Source organism: Salmo salar, chromosome ssa12, assembly GCF_905237065.1.
Source record: "Salmo salar chromosome ssa12, Ssal_v3.1, whole genome shotgun sequence".
Lineage (NCBI taxonomy): Eukaryota > Metazoa > Chordata > Actinopteri > Salmoniformes > Salmonidae > Salmo > Salmo salar.
Genome location: NC_059453.1, coordinates 72,676,986 through 72,700,021, shown reverse-complemented (window position 1 = coordinate 72,700,021; position 23,036 = coordinate 72,676,986). Strand labels below are relative to the sequence as shown.

General features: G+C 43.5%; 1 protein-coding gene across 2 annotated transcripts; it reads right to left on the bottom strand.

Moving 5' to 3' along the window:
- Positions 1–1,866: 1,866 nt before the first annotated feature.
- LOC106565877 (uncharacterized) lies at positions 1,867–22,291 on the bottom strand. 2 transcript variants are annotated; one of them, XM_014133511.2, is made up of 8 exons: positions 22,036–22,291; positions 12,579–12,698; positions 11,010–11,251; positions 10,824–10,925; positions 7,829–7,949; positions 7,678–7,730; positions 5,682–5,831; positions 1,867–3,641 (listed from the first exon to the last, which is right to left on the bottom strand). In XM_014133511.2, exons 1-8 carry the CDS (start codon positions 22,121–22,123, stop codon positions 3,459–3,461), a joined length of 1,059 nt encoding a protein of 352 aa, XP_013988986.2. In that variant the 5' UTR covers positions 22,124–22,291; the 3' UTR covers positions 1,867–3,458. The 2 variants fall into 2 exon arrangements, with proteins under 2 accessions (XP_013988986.2, XP_013988987.2); XM_014133512.2 differs by having other exon boundaries at positions 10,824–10,904; positions 22,036–22,285.
- Between the last annotated feature and the right edge of the window lie 745 nt (positions 22,292–23,036).

The window sequence follows — 23,036 nt, the reverse complement described above, 5'->3', positions numbered from 1 at the left end:
CTAAATAAATCACTGACAGTGTCACCAGCAAAGCACCACCACACCATCACACCTCCTCTTCCATGCTTCACAGTGGGAATCACACATGTGGAGATAATCCGTTCATCTACTCTGCGTCTCACAAAGACACGGTGGTTGGAACCAAATATCTCAAATTTGGACTCATCAGACCAAAGGACAGATTTCCACAGGTCTAATGCCCATTGCTCGTGTTTCTTGGCCCAAGCAAGTCTTTTCTTCTTATTGGTGTCCTTTAGTAGTGGTTTCTTTGCAGCAATTCGACCATTAAGGTCTGATTCATGCAGTCTCCTCTGAACAGCGATGTTGAGATGTGTCTGTTACTTGAACTCTGTGAAGCATTTATTTGGGCTGCAATCTGAGGTGCAGTTAACTCTAATGAACTTATTCTCTGCAGCAGAGGTAACTCTGGGTCTTCCTTTCATGAGAGCCAGTTTCATCATATTGCTTGATGGTTTTTGAGACTGCACTTGAAGAAACTTTCAAAGTTCTTGACATTTTCCACGTTGACTGACCTTCATGCCTTAAAGTAATGATGGACTGACATTTCTCTTTGCTTTTTTGAGCTGTTCTTGCCATAATATGGACTTGGTATTTTACCAAATAGGGATATTTTCTGTATACCACCCCTACCTTGTCACAACACAACTGATTGGCTCAAATGCATTAAGAAGGAAAGAAATTCCACAAATTAACTTTTAACAAGGCACACCTGTTAATTGTAATGCATTCCAGGTGACTACCTCATGAAGCTGGTTGAGAGAATGCCAAGAGTGTGCAAAGCTGTCATCAAGGCAAAGGATGGCTACTTTGAAGAATCTCAAATATAAAATATATTTTCATTTGTTTAAGACTTTTTTTTCTTACTACATGATACCAAATGTGTTATTTCATAGTTTTGATGTCTTCACTATTATTCTACAATGTAGAAAATAGTAAAACTAAAGAAAAACCCTGGAATGAGTAGGTGTGTCCAAACGTTTGACTGGTACTGTATATAAAAAATAAATATATATGACCATTTTACAAATGGTATGATTGCTTGATATGATAGCATTTTGCAAACCCACTCCCCGTCGCCCTCAGATGAATGGTTTTGACACATAAACTTTTGCTTCACTACACGCTCCACTGCTTTGAATGGGGGAATGTTAGCTATAAACCTCAAGTGTCTATCCAGATAATTAAAATGCACCCGCAAAATAAAATTCAAGGAACTTATAGTTCACATGTCATTTGTGGCGTGCATGATCATGAGCGAAGTCATTGTAGCCTATCATGTGCATCGGCTGACTTGACTTTGCTGTACTGCAGCCGAAGACTCCCAGCAGCCTACCTACCAAATTTTTTACCATGTCCATTACAATGTAGAAATACGCAAATCAGCTATCTTTCAATAGTTATCCATGTTACCGAAGCGTCATCTTATTCTTACTACCTACTTTTAAAGCGGATTCTCGGACGCAATTAATGGAGATAACAGTAGGCAAAGTCAAAGATAGTCCAGTAGTTTCCATCTGTGGCGAAGTTTTCCCTAAATCAATGCTGTACATCAGATGCTGGTCAGTTCCCCAAAGAATACGTTTGTTCTATTTCTGTATGGACTCTGTAGTAACAACCGTTTATATTTTGCACTTTCTAATACTCTACTGATGTTGTTTTATTAAAAATGTCTCTATGACCATAAGCAAACATTTGTGACTGTCATGTGATCATGTCTAGTGTGGTATTGCTAGAAATATGCTTTACATGACTAGAATACACTGTCAGAGTCCAATTGTTTTACATATGTGGGTCAGTTCATCAGGCAATGCTTCTTAATACAGTAAACTGTATGCAGTTTGAAACTTTTTCAATTACTTATTAATAATTTGGTTTATTTAAGCCAAGATCAGATGTTGGATTTGATGAAAGGCCCTAAACAGCTGTAGGAATCATAATAAACTAACATTTTCCTTGTGTGGGGTCTATAAAGAGATGCAAGTTTGTATGTGTGCCATGCTATGTGACATGATCAGGCTAGTGTTACCTGTTCAGGTAGACAAAGAAACAGTAGCAACATTGACACAATCAAAATTGATAGGGCACACAGATATTTCTAACAGAGAAAGTAGGCATATTTACACATGCAGTATTGTATGAAAACAATCAGTCATTCAAAAAACAATAGCTAAAATACATCTTCACTTTCATCCATGTAACTGATGTTTCATGATGAACTGATTTATTAAGGACATAAAAAGTGCCTTTGGAATGTTGAACATGTTACTAGGGGTTTTGTAGATATTTAACGGCAGTGCTTCACCACACAAAACCGACAGGTTATGTCTATTTTCCGGATTTGATAAGATTAGTCTACCTGGTTCAACATTCTCAACGACACAGTGGTGAGTCAGAACAGAAAAAAAACATTTAAACTACAATATAATGTTTGTCATGATGGAAATTGTGACACACTACACTCTTAGTTCTTTGGCTGTCGCATAGGAGAACCCTTTTTGGTTCCAGGTAAAACCCTTTTGGGTGCCATGTAGAACTCTCTGTGGAAAGGGTTCTACATGGAACCCAAAAGGGTTCTACCTTCAAAGGGTTTTCCTATGGCGACAGCTGAAGAACCCTTTTTGGTTCTAGATAGCACCTTTTTTTCTAAGCGTGTAGGCCTACAGAATTATGAAACAAATATATGGCAGCCCATCTCACACAACTATTATGATAGGCCTTGATAAAAGCCAACAGGATTCAACTCTGATCTCTGCACTAGCCAATCATACTGATACCCATTTTAAAGCTGCCTATTCAAATCTCTTCAATGCTTGAAATAGTCTCCATGTATCACTCTTTCTCCGCTTCTGTTACACAAATGTCATTTTTTACCTCAAACAGGAGATTCAAGCAAACGATCACACCAGATCATACAAACAAATCAACCAAGCGATACTTTAAACTATGATGACCCTTTTGGTTCAAATGAGTCCATTTGAGATCTGAAAGACTAAGAACTAGAATATACTGTGCTTCATACTTGAATTTGGAAACAGCAACACAAACTGTCAATTTTGGTGATTTCTTGTTCATTTCTTGCAGTAATTATTGTTTTTGGAATGCAGTCTCTGAACCTGCTGTCCAGTCCCCCAAACTCAGTGTTTAGGCTCCTTCTCTACCACCACTGAAACCTGATAGAGGCCAGTGATCACAATCTCTTCTCTTCACATTACAGGTATCGTCATCATTGTCATAGTCATCATCTTCATCATTGTCATCATCCTGGGAGTCAAGGGTTGCATGGGGTAGGGTGAGGTGGGCTTGGATATTGAATGGGTGTTTAGTGTTAGAGTCTTGTATCCCCAGGTACACTATGAGGGGGGAGGGATTGTGAATGTGGTGATGATGGGGAGCAGGAGGAATGAGATTGGGCGTTGGGGATGTAATTCAGAGTTCGTTCACATCTCAGTGTCAGCAACCGAGGTCTGGGTGGCAGGTTGGCCGTTGTTGGGTGGTGGCTGGCTCTCAGGAAACTCCCCATTGCTGGTGGGCTTCACCAGGGGCTCTTGTGACTGCAGAGGGGCCACAGACACCAGGGTGTTGGCCTGGTTCTCCTCATACACCTGGAAACCCTCTTCAGCCTATGGGCAGAGGAACCATAGAGATTCAGTTAGAGGAACTTTGATGGTAGGTTGGGCTGTGTAATAAGTGTTATTGGGATATAGTGTAGATTTAACTGAAGGAATAATATGTTTTGTATGTTGTTCAGAAAAGCAAACATGTGAACAGTGAGGGAAAAAAGTATTTGATCCCCTGCTAATTTTGTACGTTTGCCAACTGACAAAGAAATTATCAATCTATAATTTTAATGGTAGGTTTATTTGAACAGTAAGAGACAGAATAACAACAAAAAAATCCAGAAAAACACATGTCAAAAATGTTAGAAATTGATTTGCATTTTAATGAGGGAAATCAGTATTTGACCCCCTCTCAATCAGAAAGATTTCTGGCTCCCAGGTGTCTTTTATACAGGTAACGAGCTGAGATTAGGAGCACACTCTTAAAGTGAGTGCTCCTAATCTCAGCTTGTTACCTGTATAAAAGACACCTGTCCACAGAAGCAATCAATCAATCAGATTCCAAGCTCTCCACCATGGCGAAGACCAAAGAGCTCTTCAAGGATGTCAGGGACAAGATTGTAGACCTACACAAGGCTGGAATGGGCTACAAGACCATCGCCAAGCAGCTTGGTGAGAAGGTGACAACAGTTGGTGCGATTATTCGCAAATGGAAGAAACACAAAAGAACTGTCAATCTCCCTCGGCCTGGGGCTCCATGCAAGATCTCACCTCGTGGAGTTGCAATGATCATGAGAACGGTGCGGAATCAGCCCAGAACTACACGGGAGAATCTTGTCAATGATCTCAAGGCAGCTGGGACCATAGTCACCAAGAAAACAATTGGTAACACACTACGCCGTGAAGGACTGAAATCCTGCCGCACCCGCAAGGTCCCTGCTCAAGAAAGCACATATACATGCCTGTCTGAAGTTTGCCAATGAACATCTGAATGATTCAGAGGACAACTGGGTGAAAGTGTTGTGGTCAGATGAGACCAAAATAGAGCTCTTTGGCATCAACTCAACTCTCCGTGTTTGGAGGAGGAGGAATGCTGCCTATGACCCCAAGAACCACCATCCCCTCCGTCAAACATGGAGGTGGAAGCATTATGCTTTGGGGGTGTTTTTCTGCTAAGGGGACATGACAACTTCACCGCATCAAAGGGACAATGGACGGGGCCATGTATCGTCAAATCTTGGGTGAGAACCTCCTTCCCTCAGCCAGGGCATTGAAAATAGGTCGTGGATGGGTATTCCAGCATGACAATGACGCAAAACACACAGCCAAGGCCACAAAGGAGTGGCTCAAGAAGAAGCACATTAAGGTCCTGGAGTGGCCTAGCCAGTCTCCAGACCTTAATCCCATAGAAAATCTGTGGAGGGAGCTGAAGGTTCGAGTTGCCAAACGTCAGCCTCGGAACCTTAATGACTTGGAGAAGATCTGCAAAGAGGAGTGGGACAAAATCCCTCCTAAGATGTGTGCAAACTTGGTGGCCAACTACAAGAAACGTCTGACCTCTGAGGGTTTTGCCACCAAGTACTAAGTCATGTTTTGCAGAGGGGTCAAATACTTATTTCCCTCATTAAAATGCAAATAATTTTATAGCATTTTTGACATGCGTTTTTCTGGATTTTTTGGTTGTTATTCTGTCTCTCACTGTTCAAATAAACCTACCATTAAAATGATGGGCAAACGTACAAAATCAGCAGGGGATCAAATACTTTTTTCCCTCACTGTATATGTGTACTGACGGGAAGGTAAAGTTGAAGGTGAAGCCTGATGACGAGAGGATCAAAAGCAATCACTTTCTCCCTATGATGGAATTTAAACACGAATGGTGGAGACAGGGAGTCCTGTCACTTTTGTCTGAGGTCTTAACTATCTTGGCTGAGGATAGGAATATTTGTGTCAATCAGATGAGGACATTGAGGTTAGTTTATACGATGCCTATGATAAATGATTGTGAAAACAAGACCCACCCAATCTTCCCAGTAAACTGGGTCCTGTACACAGTATTAGTTTGCTATGGGTCTCTCTCACATCATGGCCACTCTGACTCACCAGTCTCGCTCCCTTGGATGGTGGGCGGTGGGTATTCAGGTAGTAGCCTGCAATGAGAAGAATAGCCAGGAGCAGTCCAGTGAGCAGCAGGGAGACCAGTACCAGCTTGGACTTCTTCCCCCAGCGAGGAACAGCCTCCTCAAAATCAATCTAGAGAGACAAGGAGAGTTATACACATAATAATATAAGGATTTCGGGCTGTACTTTGAAGTTATACCCAATGTGAATTATAGTAGTATGTAATCTGCATTGTCTTGTTTTAGATGGTTTACTGACACTAGGAATAGCAGTGCCCCTGATGCCTCCTTGGATCAGGCTATTTTACCCCCAGACTGTAGAGGATGGATGAATAGCAGTGCCCCTGATGCCTCCTTAGATCAGGCTATTTTACCCCCAGACTGTAGAGGATGGATGAATAGCAGTACCCCTGATGCCTCCTTGGATCAGGCTATTTTACCCCCAGACTGTAGAGGATGGATGAATAGCAGTACCCCTGATGCCTCCTTGGATCAGGCTATTTTACCCCCAGACTGTAGAGGATGGATGAATAGCAGTGCCCCTGATGCCTCCTTGGATCAGGCTATTTTATCCCCAGACAGTAGAGGATGGATGAATAGCAGTGCCACTAATGCCTCCTTGGATCAGGCTATTTTACCCCCAGACTGTAGAGGATGGATGAATAGCAGTGCCCCTGATGCCTCCTTGGATCAGGCTATTTTACCCCCAGACTGTAGAGAATGGATGAATAGCAGTGCCCCTGATGCCTGGGCTAGCATAAAGGTCAAGAGATTCAACTGAGTGGAAAAAGGCCAGAATCTCCCTACACCAGTGTTCCCCAACTGGCAGCCCACAATTTTTTGAATTTTAATTATTGGACATAAAAGACTGTAAAAACACCAGCAAATCAGCTCGAACACATAATAGAGATATATCCCTTTTGGCTGAGGAGGTCTTAAGTATCTTGGCTGAGGTTAGGAATGTTTGTGTCAACCAGATAGGAGATTGAGGTTAGCTTATACGATGCCTATGATGAATGATAGTGAAAACAAGACACCAAAGGAAGGCAGTTCCACATGCTTCTCTCTAAACCAGTATGTGGGTGTGGCCCATATAAAGCTATTTCAGATTGTCATTTTTTATTTTAATTGTTGGACATAAAACACTTTAAAACACCAGCAAATCCAAGTGATTTTCATTTGGGAAATCTGTTCCAAAGTATTCCCATGCATAATTGAGAGATATACAGTATGTGATCGCATACAAATGCAAGCAAGGTTTGAAATGATTATGTTTTAGTCAAATACTATATCTGTTTGGGCTTCTTGCAGTCAATTTGCAGTCTACAAATGATTTGTAATTATGTTCCGGCCCCCTGACCATGAATCTAGTTAATGATCCCTGCCCTACGCCCTTCAGACCAGGGCAGTATCTAAACACAAAGGTGCCGTTGAACTAACTGACCAACATAATGAGAAGATTGTGGACGGGTGCAGCTCACTTAACTGTTTAATGCGGCAGGGCAGAGTTAGGGGGTTTTAAGGATGGGTGTAGGGATGGAGCACAGAGTATGTCTAAAGTCAAAGGGACAACCAGGTTGAATCATGAGAAGGAAACACCCATTCCTCAATCCCACTGGGAACACTCAACCCCATCTCCACCGGGAACATAAATGAATTCCAGCTGACAGGAAAGTGGGGATTATTTCTGTTTGTCATATAGCATCTTCCCAGCAGCTTGGAGCCATGAGTGAGGATTCCTGTCTGGTGGAGGAGTGTCTCACAGTGGTGTTTATCTCAGTGGTTAGATAAGGAGCCGAATCAGCATTGTGGTTTTGCCTCACCTACCACGGTGCACAAATTAAAGCATTTTATTGTGGGTGTGACAGCAATGATCATAATGCCTTTCTCATGAAGTGTATGTGGTGTGAATTATGTGAACGTCATATGTATATGGGGAATTGGAATACTCTAATGAATGGAGAGAAGTGATACTCTACCTTGTCTTTTATGTTGTCATTGTTGAACTTCTCAGCCATTCCTTTTGCATCAGCTGTAAGTAGAGATAAGATGATTTGGTTAATGTTTTTTCAACACCAGACACTCAACAGAATAATCCCACATCATTAAAAAGGAGAAGAGGGAAGCAACCTTCTATGCATTTGCCAGAGATCAGGATTTCATTGGAGTTGTCCTCCTGGTAGACCTCCAGTTTACAATCGTCTCCACACAGGTGCTCCAACACACTCTCAATTTTAGACCTGGTCTCCTCCTGTGGAAATATCAGTTGGATTAATAACACAGCATGTGAATTTGGGGCTGAATCTGGTCATCCTAGTTAACAGAAATGTGTTCACACAGAAATGTGTGAACACAGAAATGTGGTAATATACACTGCTCAAAAAAATAAAGGGAACACTTAAACAACACATCCTAGATCTGAATGAAAGAAATAATCTTATTAAATACTTTTTTCTTTACATAGTTGAATGTGCTGAAAACAAAATCACACAAAAATAATCAATGGAAATCCAATTTATCAACCCATGGAGGTCTGGATTTGGAGTCACACTCAAAATTAAAGTGGAAAACCACACTACAGGCTGATCCAACTTTGATGTAATGTCCTTAAAACAAGTCAAAACGAGGCTCAGTAGTGTGTGTGGCCTCCACGTGCCTGTATGACCTCCCTACAACGCCTGGGCATGCTCCTGATGAGGTGGCGGATGGTCTCCTGAGGGATCTCCTCCTAGCCCTGGACTAAAGCATCCGCCAACTCCTGGACAGTCTGTGGTGCAATGTGGCGTTGGTGGATGGAGCGAGACATGATGTCCCAGATGTGCTCAATTGGATTCAGGTCTGGGGAACGGGCGGGCCAGTCCATAGCATCAATGCCTTCCTCTTGCAGGAACTGCTGACACACTCCAGCCACATGAGGTCTAGCATTGCCATGCATTAGGAGGAACCCAGGGCCAACCGCACCAGCATATGGTCTCACAAGGGGTCTGAGGAAGTCATCTCGGCACCTAATGGCAGTCAGGCTACCTCTGGCGAGCACATGGAGGGCTGTGCAGCCCCCCAAAGAAATGCCACCCCACACCATGACTGACCCACCGCCAAACCGGTCATGCTGGAGGATGTTGCAGGCAGCAGAACGTTCTCCACAGCGTCTCCAGACTCTGTCACGTCTGTCATGTGCTCAGTGTGAACCTGCTTTCATCTGTGAAGAGCACAGGGTGCCAGTTGCGAATTTGCCAATCTTGGTGTTCTCTGGCAAATTCCAAACGTCCTGCACGGTGTTGGGCTGTAAGCACAACCCCCACCTGTGGACGTTGGGCCCTCATACCACCCTCATGGAGTCTGTTTCTGACCGTTTGAGCAGACACATGCACATTTGTGGCCTGCTGGAGGTCATTTTGCAGGGTTCTGGCAGTGCTCCTCCTGCTCCTCCTGTTGCTGGGTTGTTGCCCTCCTACGGCCTCCTCCACGTCTCCTGATGTACTGGCCTGTCTCTTGGTAGCGCCTCCATGCTCTGGACACTACGCTGACAGACACAGCAAACCTTCTTGCCACAGCTCGCATTGATGTGCCATCCTGGATGAGCTGCACTACCTGAGCCACTTGTGTGGGTTGTAGACTCCGTCTCATGCTACCACTAGAGTGAAAGCACCGCCAGCATTCAAAAGTGACCAAAACATCAGCCAGGAAGCATAGGAACTGAGAAGTGGTCTGTGGTCTCCACCTGCAGAACCACTCCTTTATTGGGGGTGTCTTGCTTATTGCCTATAATTTCCACCTGTTGTCTATTCCATTTGCACAACAGCATGTGAAATTTATTGTCAATCAGTGTTGCTTCCTAAGTGGACAGTTTGATTTCACAGAAGTGTGATTGACTTGGAGTTGCATTGTGTTGTTTAAGTGTTCCCTTTATTTTTTTGAGCAGTATACATTCTTGTGAATACACAGTTACAACTATGGCTCTTTGGAAATGTACACCACGAAAGGGCCACACCCCCTCCCATATCCCTCTCCCTTAACCCAATAAATGATATCACAACCTTGCAATACTCCACCCTATTTAACATGGTCCAAAAACAGCCACTAGCACTCACAGACGGCTCTGCTCAAACCTTTGATCCCAGCCCCAGATAGGACAGCTGGCTTCGTTACAAAGCTAACGGGCTCTGTGCCAAGGAAACAGGACCGCTCTCAAGGCCTCATCTGCTTCGGCACTCAGAACATGTTCAATACAGTGCATGTAAAGCACATGAATTCTCATCTTTAAGTTGAAAACAGTTTTATTCACGTCTTTCTCAGCTGTTTCTTGATCCCTGATGCAGTCTCTTGGGTCTTCAAACATTTTCAAGATGTTTCCATTATATAATTTTTTCAGTATTTCTTCTTTAGTCATTTGTTCATAATTGAAAAACATATTTTAAAAAACCCATCTACAGTATATATGATCCTCATATAATTGGAAACATACATGGATCTTCACAAATGGGATGTGGTGTCTAACCCAGATGAAGCCAATCAAGTCATAAAGCATAGCCTGGTGTAGGAGTGAGTGTGTCACTGATTACATGCCATGCTGCAGGGGGCTTTCCCATGCAGGCCTAGATTGAGAGGGGGTAGCTAAGTCCCATTCAAGACTCTTACACATGCCTCTTGATGTGTGATATCACCAAGGTATCCTTTATTTCAGGGCACCATTTAATACAATTTTATCTCGACTGAGATCAGAGGGGCTGGAGCTCCAGACGGCAGGCAGCCTGGCAGACAGACACAGTTGAGGAACGTGAGACGCCCCTATCCCTTCACTTCCCTGGCCGGCTCAGAGCAGAATTCCTGTTAGCCCAGCAGCCATTGCCCCAAGACGCTGAGGAATCCCTTTGATACACACGCTACAGCAGCATCCCCACCACCTCCTTCCCACCTTTCACACCAAAACTTTGAACACGTTCTTCCCTCTCCTTCCCTCTGTGTGTGTGTGTGTGTGTGTGTGTGTGTGTGTGTGTGTGTGTGTGTGTGTGTGTGTGTGTGTGTGTGTGTGTGTGTGTGTGTGTGTGTGTGTGTGTGTGTGTGTGTGTGTGTGTGTGTGTGTGTGTGTGTGTGTGTGTGTGCACGTGGTGTGCTCATTACTTACACAGCTGGATGAGGCCTTGAGTTTCAGATTCACTGCATCTCTGTCCTGGACAGCTTCTTTATCAACACACATCACATCAGCCTGTAGAGAGAGACCAGACCACTTCAGTTAGACTAGAGTGTGTATCGTTCATTCTGAACTTTGATTGGCGATTTGGATGGCATTGTCACTGAACTCTTGGCTCACCTCTGGGATGAGCACAGTGTCACTGGATTGGGAGGTCTGAAACTGCTGGGGAGCCTGGGTCTCCTGGTCATCATCTGGGTCTGTGATTCCTGCTTCACCAGCCTCCACTGTGGCCTCCATGTCTGTGGTCTCTAATACCCCCTTGGTGACTGGAGTCGCTGTGGTGTCATGTAAGACGACTGACAGATCCAGGCCAGGAATACTGGGCAATACAATGATCTGGACTTGGGGTTTATCTGCTTCTGAAAAGAAGAGAAAAGAAAAGTATCTTTCTTAGTGTTTTATGTCCAGTCAGAGGCATCATGACCATAGGGGTCACAGGGGCACGTGCCCCCTCAGATTTTATTATTATTTTTGTTGTTGTTGTTTCTCTGTAATACTACTAGCCACCTAGCAATTTTATTAAGTTGTCTTTAGCTAGGCCAGAGAGGTTCCCAATTTCCCAACCACATAACTAGCTAACCAAGAAGCCATTTCAGGCTATCAAGCATAAAATAACCACCAGTCAGGAGGATACAGACAGCTCAAGAGGTACAGTTGAAGTCGGAAGTTTACATACACCTTAGCCAAATACATTTAAACTCAGTTTGTCACAATTCCTGACATTTAATCCTTGTAAAAATTCCCGGTCTTATGTCAGTTAGCTTCCCCACTTTATTTTAATAATTTGAAATGTCAGAATAATAGTAGAGATAATTATTTATTTCAGCTTTTATTTCTTTCATATTTGTAACATGTCCTAACCGACTTCCCAAAACTATAGTTTGTTAACAAGAAATTTGTGGAGTGGTTGAAAAACGAGTTTTAATCACTCCAACCTAAGTGTATGTAAACTTCTGACTTCAACTGTATGCTTAGATATGCAGAAAAATATACATATTTTTAAATAGAATTAAGCATAATGATTATGGCTCTAGATTGCAAAATTCTCCAACTTCCGGAGGGGGGGCAAGGACCACCCCCGAGACATCCTCATGTACTGTCACAGGTGTAGCCATGTTGAATAGACCAAAACGCAGCCGGGATATGTATGCTCATCTTTAATTATATTTGAATAAAGTGAACACAGGAAACCAATAAACAAAAACGACTAGTAACAGTTTCACATGCTGAACAGACAGCAATGCAAAAGATAACTACCCACAACCTACCAAACAAACACACACCCCTATATAGGACTATCAATCAGAGGCAACTAGAAACACCTGCCTCCAATTGAGAGTCCAGCACCCAAACCTAAACATAGAAAACCTAAACTAGACAGAATGCAGAAATACAACCTAGAACATACTAACCTAGAACATACACACAAAACCCAGGAACACATAAATCAAACACCCCTCTATAACACACACAAAACCCCCACCATACAAAACAAACATCCCTCTGCCACATCCTGACCAAAATACTAAACAACTACTCCCTCTGCTGGTCAGGACGTGACATGTACTTTGTGTCCCCACAAACATTTATGACAAAAGCTGATAGGATGAGCCTAGGACGGTATATTAATACAGCAACACCAATAGTGGCTCTGTGGAGATCATCTCTAATGGATCCATTTCTTACCTTCTTCTGCCAGTTGTGTGGTGTCAATGTCATCTCCACGAATTAATTCAGCAACATCCACTGGCTGTGTGGGCCCAGTGACAACATCTGATTCACTCTTATCTTGTGCAACTGCACCACCTGGAAGAGAACAACAAAGGGCTAACTTGCACTATAACACTTGCATGCCAGCACGTACTGTAGAAACCATGACAACTTTGTCACAGCAGTGATGTCCCTTTCTGAAAGAGTTTTCTACCTCACTAAGCTTAATAGCTGCTATTCTCATTTACACCAAGCTACATGGTCATTTGTCTGGACCTTTATATGACATTGTCATTCTGTGCTATGTTCAACTGATCCCACACCTGTGTCCAGGTCTACAGCAACACATTAATAGACAGTGTGCAAACTGACTTGACTTAGCACTTAGACTCACAGGACTGATAGCAATCCTGCCACACCCATATAGTCTGGTATTACTAGTGATCCCAGGGGGGAGATCTCATTGGATGTGAATGTAATCTTGACTGAGGTGTTTGTGTTGGAGCTATGCAGTCCGTCTCTAATAGGTTCCAGGGCCTGACCTGAAATCAATTAGGCCCCATGCAGCACTAAGGAAGGGACTGTAATTAATAGCCCAACTGTGGGGTAACTCCTCAGCTCAGCCTGTGCAAATAAATGTTCTTGTCCCCGCCTGCAAGGGGGCCTGACCCCTGACACACTCCCGCTGGGATGGTGGGTACAAGCCCCCCAGGGGAAATCTCTCTCTGGTCTAATGACAGACATTATGGGAGCTATGCAGCAAGCACACTGGCTTTAATACATGGGCCTCTGGGTCATTTACTCTTTAAAGTCTTAGTATGTGCATCCATTTCCTCATACCTAGGACCGATGGATGTGATTCTTTCTTCCTCCTTCATAGCTACTTATGTGGATAAAAATAATAACTGCACAGACTTTCACGCTCTCAAAAACAATCTTGTAATTTCAGTGCTCAACTATCAGAAGACTGTAAAGTCTTTCATTGCCAGGTGTCATGCAATAAGAGAGATGCTGCTCAATGCTAAGAGGGTAAGGATTTCTCCCCAGTGTGTGATTATAACACCCATTTATCCTCCAACAGGGTGAAGTCATACTGTGTATGTAAGCCTCTTGTGCCCGTATGTGCCTGTAAGTGGGTGCTTTGACTGGGCGTCTTGATAGACCACTGATACCCTTACTTGGGTATGGCCATGTCTTTTAGACTGATGGGCTTTGGTACTGACACCATCTCAGTCCCAGCTCTCACATGCAAATAAGTAATGGGAGAGCTGTGCCTCCCAACAACAGTTCAGACTCATTAGTCAGTGGGATACACAACATAAAGTCATCTAGGTGAATTAAGTTTCCATCTAGCTAGCCTGTTAAACAGCCGAACGCCCTGCTGAAATATACTGCTGCTTTACTAAAACTGTTGGTGCACAGTGATGTCGAAACCCTAATTTGATTTAAAAAAAATAGCCATAGTTCTACCTATCAGGCCCTCTGAGGTAAAAGCTTGTTTTACACAATGTGATGTGTCATTTTATCTTTTCAAGTGAGTTACTATGGTGGTGGGTTGAATCAAGTTCAAAACTTATAATGTAGTTTGTCATATTGTTTTCTAGTCTTGTCAGCAACTATATTTCATGTGGGCAGTGCTAATGCAGTGCCTACCATACAGGGCAGTGAATGTTTAATAAACTAAACTGGGCAAAGATCTTGCTGCTATGAAATATCTTAATAAGCTGTGCGTCTGACTCCCTTTTTCCTGAGATTGAACATATTTACTGAGATACTTATGGCAACGAAGAAAGCTCTGCAATCGTTTGCCCCCCGTAGCCTTCTCCTCTAACACAACTGCATTACCTCATCCACGAGGCTTTGCCATAATTCTGTAAATCTCATTAAGACTCTCTCCTCCCTCCCTGCCTTTTCCCCATGCAGTTAAACAATGTTGTTTTCTGGTTAAACCCACAGAAGCTTTGTCCAAGACAGAACTGAATGTTGCATAATTGGGCTGGGTTTGGATAAGCTACTGTATCACCAGGTTGGACATTTCCGACTGTCTTTCCACCCTGTTTGTTTGTGGAATTTAACTTTTATAGTCAGTTGTTGCAGCATGCTAAATGCAGTGTGCTGCATTGATTGGACTTGCTAAATCAGTATAACGAGCAAGTGCCACAAGTGCGAAACAGTCAGCGTGCCATGTAAACAGGTGGGTCAACAGTACTGAAGGAGGTCTCACACTGATATACTTAGACTAGCAACTGTTGGTTATAGCTGTCACTTGTGTTTGGTTTGTCCTGCAATTTTGTGACAATTTAATTGTGTTTACGAGCTACCTCTCTGTCATTGTAAATAATTTATGTGCGCATTGCTACCAGCTCTGTTTTAGGTATATAACAGCCCACAGAGCCAGCCAACCCGCGTCTATTTACCAAGAGAGTTTTCATCTGTATTTTTTTGTAGCTGTCTATATACCACCACAAACTGATGCTGGCACTAAAACCGTACTCAATGAGCTGTATACGGCCATAAGCAAACAGGAAAATGCTCCAGAGGCGGCGCTTCTAGTGGCCGAGGACTTTAATGCACCACTGACTCGGGCGATAAGAAAGTGGTCAGATGAAGCAGATGCTAAGCTAAAGGACTGTTGTGCCAGCACAGACTGGAATATGTTCTGGGATTCTTCCGATGGCATTGTGGAGTACACCACATCAGTCACAGGCTTCATCAATAAGTGACGTCATCCACATAGTGACGTACATAGATACCCCAACCAGAAACCATGGATTACAGGCAACATCCACACTGAGCTAAAGGGTAGAGCTTCCGCTTTCAAGGAGTGGGACTCTTACCCGGAAGCTTTTAAGAAATTCCGCTATGCCCTCCAACAAACCATCACACAAGAAAAAGCATCTATACAGGACTAAGATGGAATCGTACTACACCGCCTCCGACGCTCGTCGAATGTGGCAGGGCTTGCAAACTATTACAGACTACAAAGGGAAGCACAGCCCCGAGCTGCCCAGTGACACAAGCCTACCAGACAAGATAAATAACTTCTATGCTTGCTTTGAGGCAAGTAACACTGAAGCATGCATGAGAGCATCAGCTGTTCCGGACGACTGTGTGATCATGCTCTCCGTAGCCTATGTGAGTAAGACCTTTAAACAGGTCAACATTCACAAGGACGCAGGGCCAGACGGATTACCAGGACGTGTACTCCGAACATGCGCTGACCAACTGGCAAGTGTCTTCACTGACATTTTCAACCTGTCCCTGACTGAGTCTGTAAAACCAACATGTTTCAAGCAGACCACCATAGTCCCTGTGCCCAACAACACCAAGGTAGCATGCCTAAATGACTACCGACCCATAGCACTCACATCTGTAGCCATGAAGTGCTTTGAAAGGCTGGTCATGGCTCACATCTACACCATTATCTCAGAAACCCTAGACCCCCTAATTTGCATACTGCCCAAACAGATCCACAGATGATGCAATCTCTATTGCACTCAACACTGCCCTTTCCCACCTGGACAAAAAGAACACCTATGTGAGAATGCTATTCATTGACTACAGCTCAGCGTTCAACACCATAGTGCCCACAAAGCTCATCACTAAGCTAAGGACCCTGGGACTAAACAACTCCCTCTGCAACTGGACCCTGGACTTCCTGACAGGCCGCCACCAGGTAGTAAGGGTAGGTAACAACACATCCGCCACGCTGACCCTCAACACAGGGGACCCTCAGGGGTGCATGCTCAGTCCCCTCCTGTACTCCCTGTTCACTCCCAATTACCTTGACTAACCGGTGCCCCTGCACATTGACTCTGTACCGGTACCCGGTACAGAGTATATAGCCTGTATATAGCCTCGCTATTGTTATTTTATTGCTGCTGTTTAATTATTTGTTACTTATCTATTTTTTACTTAACAACATCTTGAAAACAAACTCACTCTCCATCATCCGAGTCTGACCTGATTCACGTAACTGTTTTTTTTTACTTGATAGCCAATTAGATGAGGAGGCCGAGGCGGGCTGCCGCCGGTACCGCTGAGAAATAGGCTAATTAGATCCATGAAAACTAGTCTGACTACTCATCTTCTACCCATGTAGATGTAGACAACACAAACACTTTGCTTGCTACATGTGGTAAATAAAAAGCAGGGTTACTGTCATAGGTATTTATAAAAAATAGACATAGGTGGGAGATGACAGGCACATGAGGCCCCAGAGTTCGTCCCACACCCTCAATGTCCCTCCACGGTGTTTACGCTATGCCAGTACATAGCAGTCATCTCATCGTTACCAGACATGGTAACGGCAAGGAACATTTGAACACCATTTTGCTTCATTTTGATTTGCTTTTTAAGGGCTCCATGTTTTATGACATTATATGGTGGTTAATGTTAAGTTCAGTCAACTGGTGGTGCGATTTGATATAGTTGTTAGTCATCACCGATGATTCTCACTATATGGGAATGGGGAAGTGTAAATAACCTTTAGCATAGCTGTGGAGCACACAGTAGGGCCAGTAAGTAGTCATCCCCTTTGGTTTGTGTTGTAATGGATACAGTGGGTCTTGTGGGGTGAGCTGCCATGCCGCTCAGAGCAGGAGGTTAGCAATCAGACAGAACACTTCCTCTGATTCTCACAGGATGACCTCTCCTTTGCCCTCTACCCAGGAACCACAGCTATAGCTAACCTGTCTATGATTTACTGCATCCATTCCTTATATTGAGACCCCCTTTGTCTCTCACCCCTCTCTTTATTCTTCTTACCTATTCTTTATGTTTTGCATGGAGCACTAATGTGAAGCCCTGAACCATGTTACTTAACCCCCTCAGCCCCCCCCCCCTATAGCCACTCCGCTCCAGATGTTATTCCAACGGCCTCGACTGCCCTGCACTCTGAGATTTTTCCCAGCAGATGGTCAGATTGACAGGTCTGGATATCCTCCGGCTTTCACTCGTCTCAAGGGAGTTCTGGATGGGGGAATGCCGGCAGCAGCCTTGGAGGAGAACAAGCCAGCTAAACGTATAGGCAACCCCCCATCTGTTCCACCCACCCTCCTCCAGTTGTGGACATCTAATCCCCAGGATCTACAGAGGTGAGAAGTATATGCTTTCACCAGACGCATCCCTCCCATGCAACGCAACACGTCATGCCCACAGTCAGAGCTGGGTAGTGGCTCTGCCCATGGTCAGCAACAGACAACCAGACTGGCCCATACAGTAGGATACTCCTCTCTGCTGCTGGAGGGGCAGAGTAGGCTTTGGACTGTGACACAGGGCTTAGTGAGGTGATAATGGTCTGCAGGCACGAGTGGACCACCATTCTCACATAGTGTGCAATGGTAACCACATGAGATAGTGTTTGCATAAGGAGAGCCAAACACACAAACTCTAAAACAAACTCTGCTTTAGCCAAAACCTTTTTTTTCCACAGCTAAATTAATGTCTTTAAAATAAGGGAGTCTCCTCTATACAAGACAGGTTCTATAAACTGGACTGACATATCTATTTTTTTTGCATCAGCGATATATGTTTGGAATGTTCCTCACAATCCTCCAGCAGGATCTGTGTGAAGGGTGGCTCAGTGAGGAATGAGATGGGTGTGTGGGAGAAGGGGCACCGGGTGATACTGCGTGTCAGACCCTCATTATAACCCACCCATGTCTGTCATAACACCCCTCTGACACCCTCCATGTATAGTTATCTGTACACAGTGCCACCAAAGCACAAGGCCAGGGTAACATTCTCAGGAAACAATTTATTTTCTTCCACGGTGATTATAAGGTTCTCCCTCCCTTTTGTGTTCAGTTTTGAAGTCCTGTTCTCACTAATAGTTACAATGCTGAATGAAACCTCACTCTACTGGCAATTCTAGCCACTCTTCAGATTTCTCTTGTGTATGATTCTATGATTCTATAGTACAACTCTCCTAGTACAACTGAGGAATTTCCATCTGAAAGTGCCGCTTTTAGTGGCTGAGGAATGGAACATTGGACCTCAGTCCCTCGGGAGGGGAACACAGTATTGCAACTCTAGATTCCTGACCTGCTATCTTAAACTCTGTCTCTGTCACAGAACCAGCCCAACCCTCTTTTCCCTGGCATTAAACCCAGAAAGAGGATGGAGGATCTCATGTTTTTAATCAAGCTCCAGTGCTGCACCCATGGCTGCCCAGAAGCTCTCATCCCACCCTGGGGCTACGACAGCCAAGTGCTGGGGACTTCAGTCAGAAGCTCTCATCCCACCCTGGGGCTATGATAGCCAAGTGCTGGGGACTTCAATCAGGCTCATCTGTTTCTACTTGTGAATGTATTTCACTTTACAGATTGTCTGTTACAGTTTCACTGCTATATACATTGCCTTAACTGTTCCTGTCCGGGAGGAGTAAATCAGTAAAAGTTTGGACATTGATTCAGTGCAGAGAGAATTACAAGGAGATTTCAAATCTCCTGCAGACAAATTACTACCATGCCTCTGGAGGTGGTATTGAATAACAGCCATGTCCAGATTAAACTAGACAATATCAAGACACTAAACTGGAAACGTAGACTGGCCCTCAACAAAAAACAGAATGTCTTTCTATTTAGAATGATACATTTCTTATCTAATGTTAAGTATCCATGTTTATTCTGCTTATCACCACAGATAGTAAAGGAAAGACATGGACATGTCCACTCTCCCACACAGTTATAAAACAGACTACAAAAATGTAACGATCAACTTGAAACAGTGTGATTTAGCAATCTTACAGAAACTAATATTAATTTATCCTTTATTTAACTAGGCAACTCAGTTAAAGAACAAATTCTTATTTACAATGACGGCCTACCCCAGCCAAACCCAGACAACGCTGGGCCAATTGTGCACCTCCCTATGGGACTCCCAATCACAGCCAGATGTGATGCAGCCTGGATTCAAACCAGGTACTGTAGTGATCCATCTTGCACTGAGATGTAGTGCCTTAGACAGCTGTGCCACTCAGGAGCACAAATAGGATGACCTATCCTTCTTCAGGCCTTATAAGATACAAAATAAATGTTCCTCTTCCACAGGTGCTGGACTTGGACTGGGTTTTCAGCCATGCCCTGGACATAATGGGATTTACTTTATGGGAGGAGTGGCTTCTTTGTTGGACATGTTCCTGTGTCAGTGTTCAGTAGATGTTGCTAAAACAATATCTATGATTCACATAATTACAGGTCCTGAGGTCAGGTCGAGTTCCCTCTGAAACTAGTAAGCCTCCTAAAACCAGGGAAAAGCATATGGCTTAAATCCTTTGTAGTGTGTTTATAAACACAACCTCTCGAAATGTTAGAAACTTCACTTGAGAACACTAGGTGGTTCTTCTCCAATTGTGATTCATGCATGTGGCAGGTAGACTAGTGGTTGGGCCAATAACTGAAACGTTGCTGGTTTGAATCCCTGAGCTGACTAGGTGAAAAAGCTGTCAATGTGTCATTGAGCAAGGCATTTAACCCTCGTTTCTCTGGCTAAGAGTGTCAGCTAAATTACTCAAATGTAAACATGTACATTTACTCTCATCATGTGATGCTGAAATGAGATCCATTTATACTAGGTTTTGTTAAATTTAACTTTTAGAGGTGACTTTAAAAAGTTACAATTGCATTCACTTTTGAGTGCCACAGTATGTTAGTAGTTCCCCTCATTCTGCTGTTTGGCTATAGCTCTTGAATCCATTCTCCACACCCATCTCTGACAAGCCCCTCCACCTTAACTACTGTACTGCAGCTATGCCAACATCTGTCTTTTAGCTCTGACTTAATCCACAGTACTACAGTAATTCTGCACAGTGCTTACATAATACAGCCCTCTCCCAGATTTCTAAAGTTGACCGGAGCATCCGGCGATAAAACAAATGGTATACAGTAAGTTGGACTTTGATTGAAAGCAGAAGTACTTGCCTCTTCTCGGGAAATAGACTTTAAGCAAACTATAGACTGTTTTGTTGTTTTCCCTCCATTTCTCCCTCTTGCTTCTCCCGTTGCTTTACCACCTCTTGCGCCCATGCATTCTCCCTCCTACTGTTTAGGATAACTGTGAGGCATTCTGCTACCATTCATTTTTGTCAGCTAGCTTGGCATGGCGTTGTAATGTCCAGCTTTTCAGTGAATGGTAAATTATATTAAACATGTGTCCACACATTCTTCAGATTCAAGATTCTCTTAAGATATATGGAAACATAACATTTTTACTTTTCAACATTAATCTACATACATGTGTTCCTCAGATCATAGCAGAACCAGCTGCCTTCTACTTATAGGAATATATTTGTGCTTCCAATACCAATTACATCATTTGTAATAAATCTAATAAACCTTGCATTACTTTCAGATTAAGCAATTTACTATGTCAATGTTTCTTCTCACACCACAGCAAAAGACTAATGCAATTAGGGAGAACATAAATAACTGCTATTGTTGTAATGTTAATTGATGTGCAGTTTGGTGTTGTGGGCAGAACAAATACAAATGTTTTGAGTTAACTTTCTGGGCTCCCAAGTGGCGCAGTGGTCTAAGACACTGCATCTCAGTGCTATGAAGTGTCACTACAGAAAACCTGGTTTGAATCCACACTGTAGTCTCTTCTGGAAATGTGTTAGATCAGATGGAGATGGCAGGAAAAACCTCCCAATTGTGTACTTAATCCTCTCATCAGGCATGTGTTTATGGTCCAGACAATAGCTGCTATTCTGCCAAGACTAGTTGATACTCTAGGTGAACACAAAGAGAGTCTCTAATTGACATAATTTTACCCCTGGGTGCCTTTTTACAGCCCCTGCTGTATCAACACAAGCACAACTCCCACTCACATTTTATACCCAACAGTTCCTCAATCAACTTCCATCCTCCCCTCCCCACCCACCCCATACATCCACACACAGCCATCTGCTAATTATAAACACACACAGCTCTCTCCCATGTATAGTACAACATTGGCATACAGTCAATCAAATAGCAGACATTGCAGTACAGCAAGTCAGCCCTGGGGCCTTGAAAGGGTCACATTGTTGAGAAGTAGTATAATTTGGAGAGAAAGTTCCCATAGGCAATAAATAGGCACAGGTTATGCATGCAAGATTCAGCTGCACCATGACTGTAGGCTTCATATTCAAATTAGCCCATTTGTTTGCTACATTATGCTCCAAAGTAACTTTTCCCTCTCAGAATCATGGGGGGGGGAAATTCCATGAAGTTATCCTGCATTTATAAATTATTACACACTGCTAAAGCATGGGTTTATTTTCATGAAAGTGAAAATCATGTTGATACCGTTGTATAAAGTTAATAACATGAAAATCTCTGTGTTCAGTCAGAGACAACCCCTGACCCCTCCCCTGACCCCTCCCCTGACCCCTCCCATGCTTTCTTTCAAGTTCAGCTTGAGGAGTCTGGATGTATGAGTTTTTACTTACCGTGAAAGAGGGTGGTGATGAGAAGCAAAGTGAATGCCAGCATTTTGTGGGTCTCATTCATTCTCTGTGTGGATGCTGCTACTGCCATTCTCCTCCTGTTTGTGTGAGCGTCCAGCGTGTGTGAGCGTCCAGGGTGTGTGAGCGAGAGAGAAAGGGAGCACCAGTGGACCAGACCAGTTTAGGATTTCCTCTTACCGTGAGTGGGACGGGACGGATAAAGTGCCACTTGTGCTCTGGGACTTTTATATGGCTGCACTCCCTCGCTGAGGCCCAACCCCACACCCCTTCTCTCACTGGTTACTTTAATCCTTCCTCTGTGGCCCCGCCCTACTGGGTGGATGGGGAAAGAGAAGGAGCATGGCAGAAGGGGGGAAAAGAGAAAGAAGAAAATAATGGACTTGTGTTGGGATTCTAAACTTGTGTTTGGTGTATAGTTGAATGTAGTTTGAAAATAGTTCTGCAGAAATCTTCCAATATTTCTGAGTAGTTTTATTTTGTTGACCTGTATTATATAGATTATGTTGGTTAATTAATAACTTCAAAGTTACAATGCCTGTCATAAAATGAAACATCCAGCATCATCAGTGGTTATAACGTAACATCTATTGTTCATAGTGGAGATGTTCACAGTTAGAGTCTAATTCTGTTGTGGACTCCTGAAAGGCTTTGGAGGGAAGCAGTCATTCTGCACACAATGGAAGGTATTAGAGGACAATAGACTGTGAGCCATTTGCCTGTAATGGGCTTATGCAGATGCCGTAAGGTAAGGTAAGCTTTAAGGTGCTAGCTGAAACAGTGGTGTGCTTCTTATGCTAAAGTACTTAAATCCATCCCAGCAAGTTTTAGCTGCCGATGTCCCCATCCAGGAAATCAATCAACACCAACCAATCCAATACTGTCAGCAGCACAACAGGGCCTAGCACCGCTGGAGATGCCTCAAGCTTTCACACCCATACAGGGTACACAACAGTCCTCTCCCTCCCCTTGTCGATCTTTGGATT

Bases quoted from the DNA above. Each gene is read 5' to 3' on its own strand.
- LOC106565877 (XM_014133511.2), bottom strand. From the start codon at position 22,123: ATGGCAGTAGCAGCATCCACACAGAGAATGAATGAGACCCACAAAATG. The intron at 10,926-11,009 runs GTGAGCCAAGAG...GTCTAACTGAAG, and splicing joins ACACTGTGCTCATCCCAGAG to TGGTCTGGTCTCTCTCTACA. The intron at 3,642-5,681 runs GTGAGTCAGAGT...CTCTGCCCATAG, and splicing joins CATCCAAGGGAGCGAGACTG to GCTGAAGAGGGTTTCCAGGT.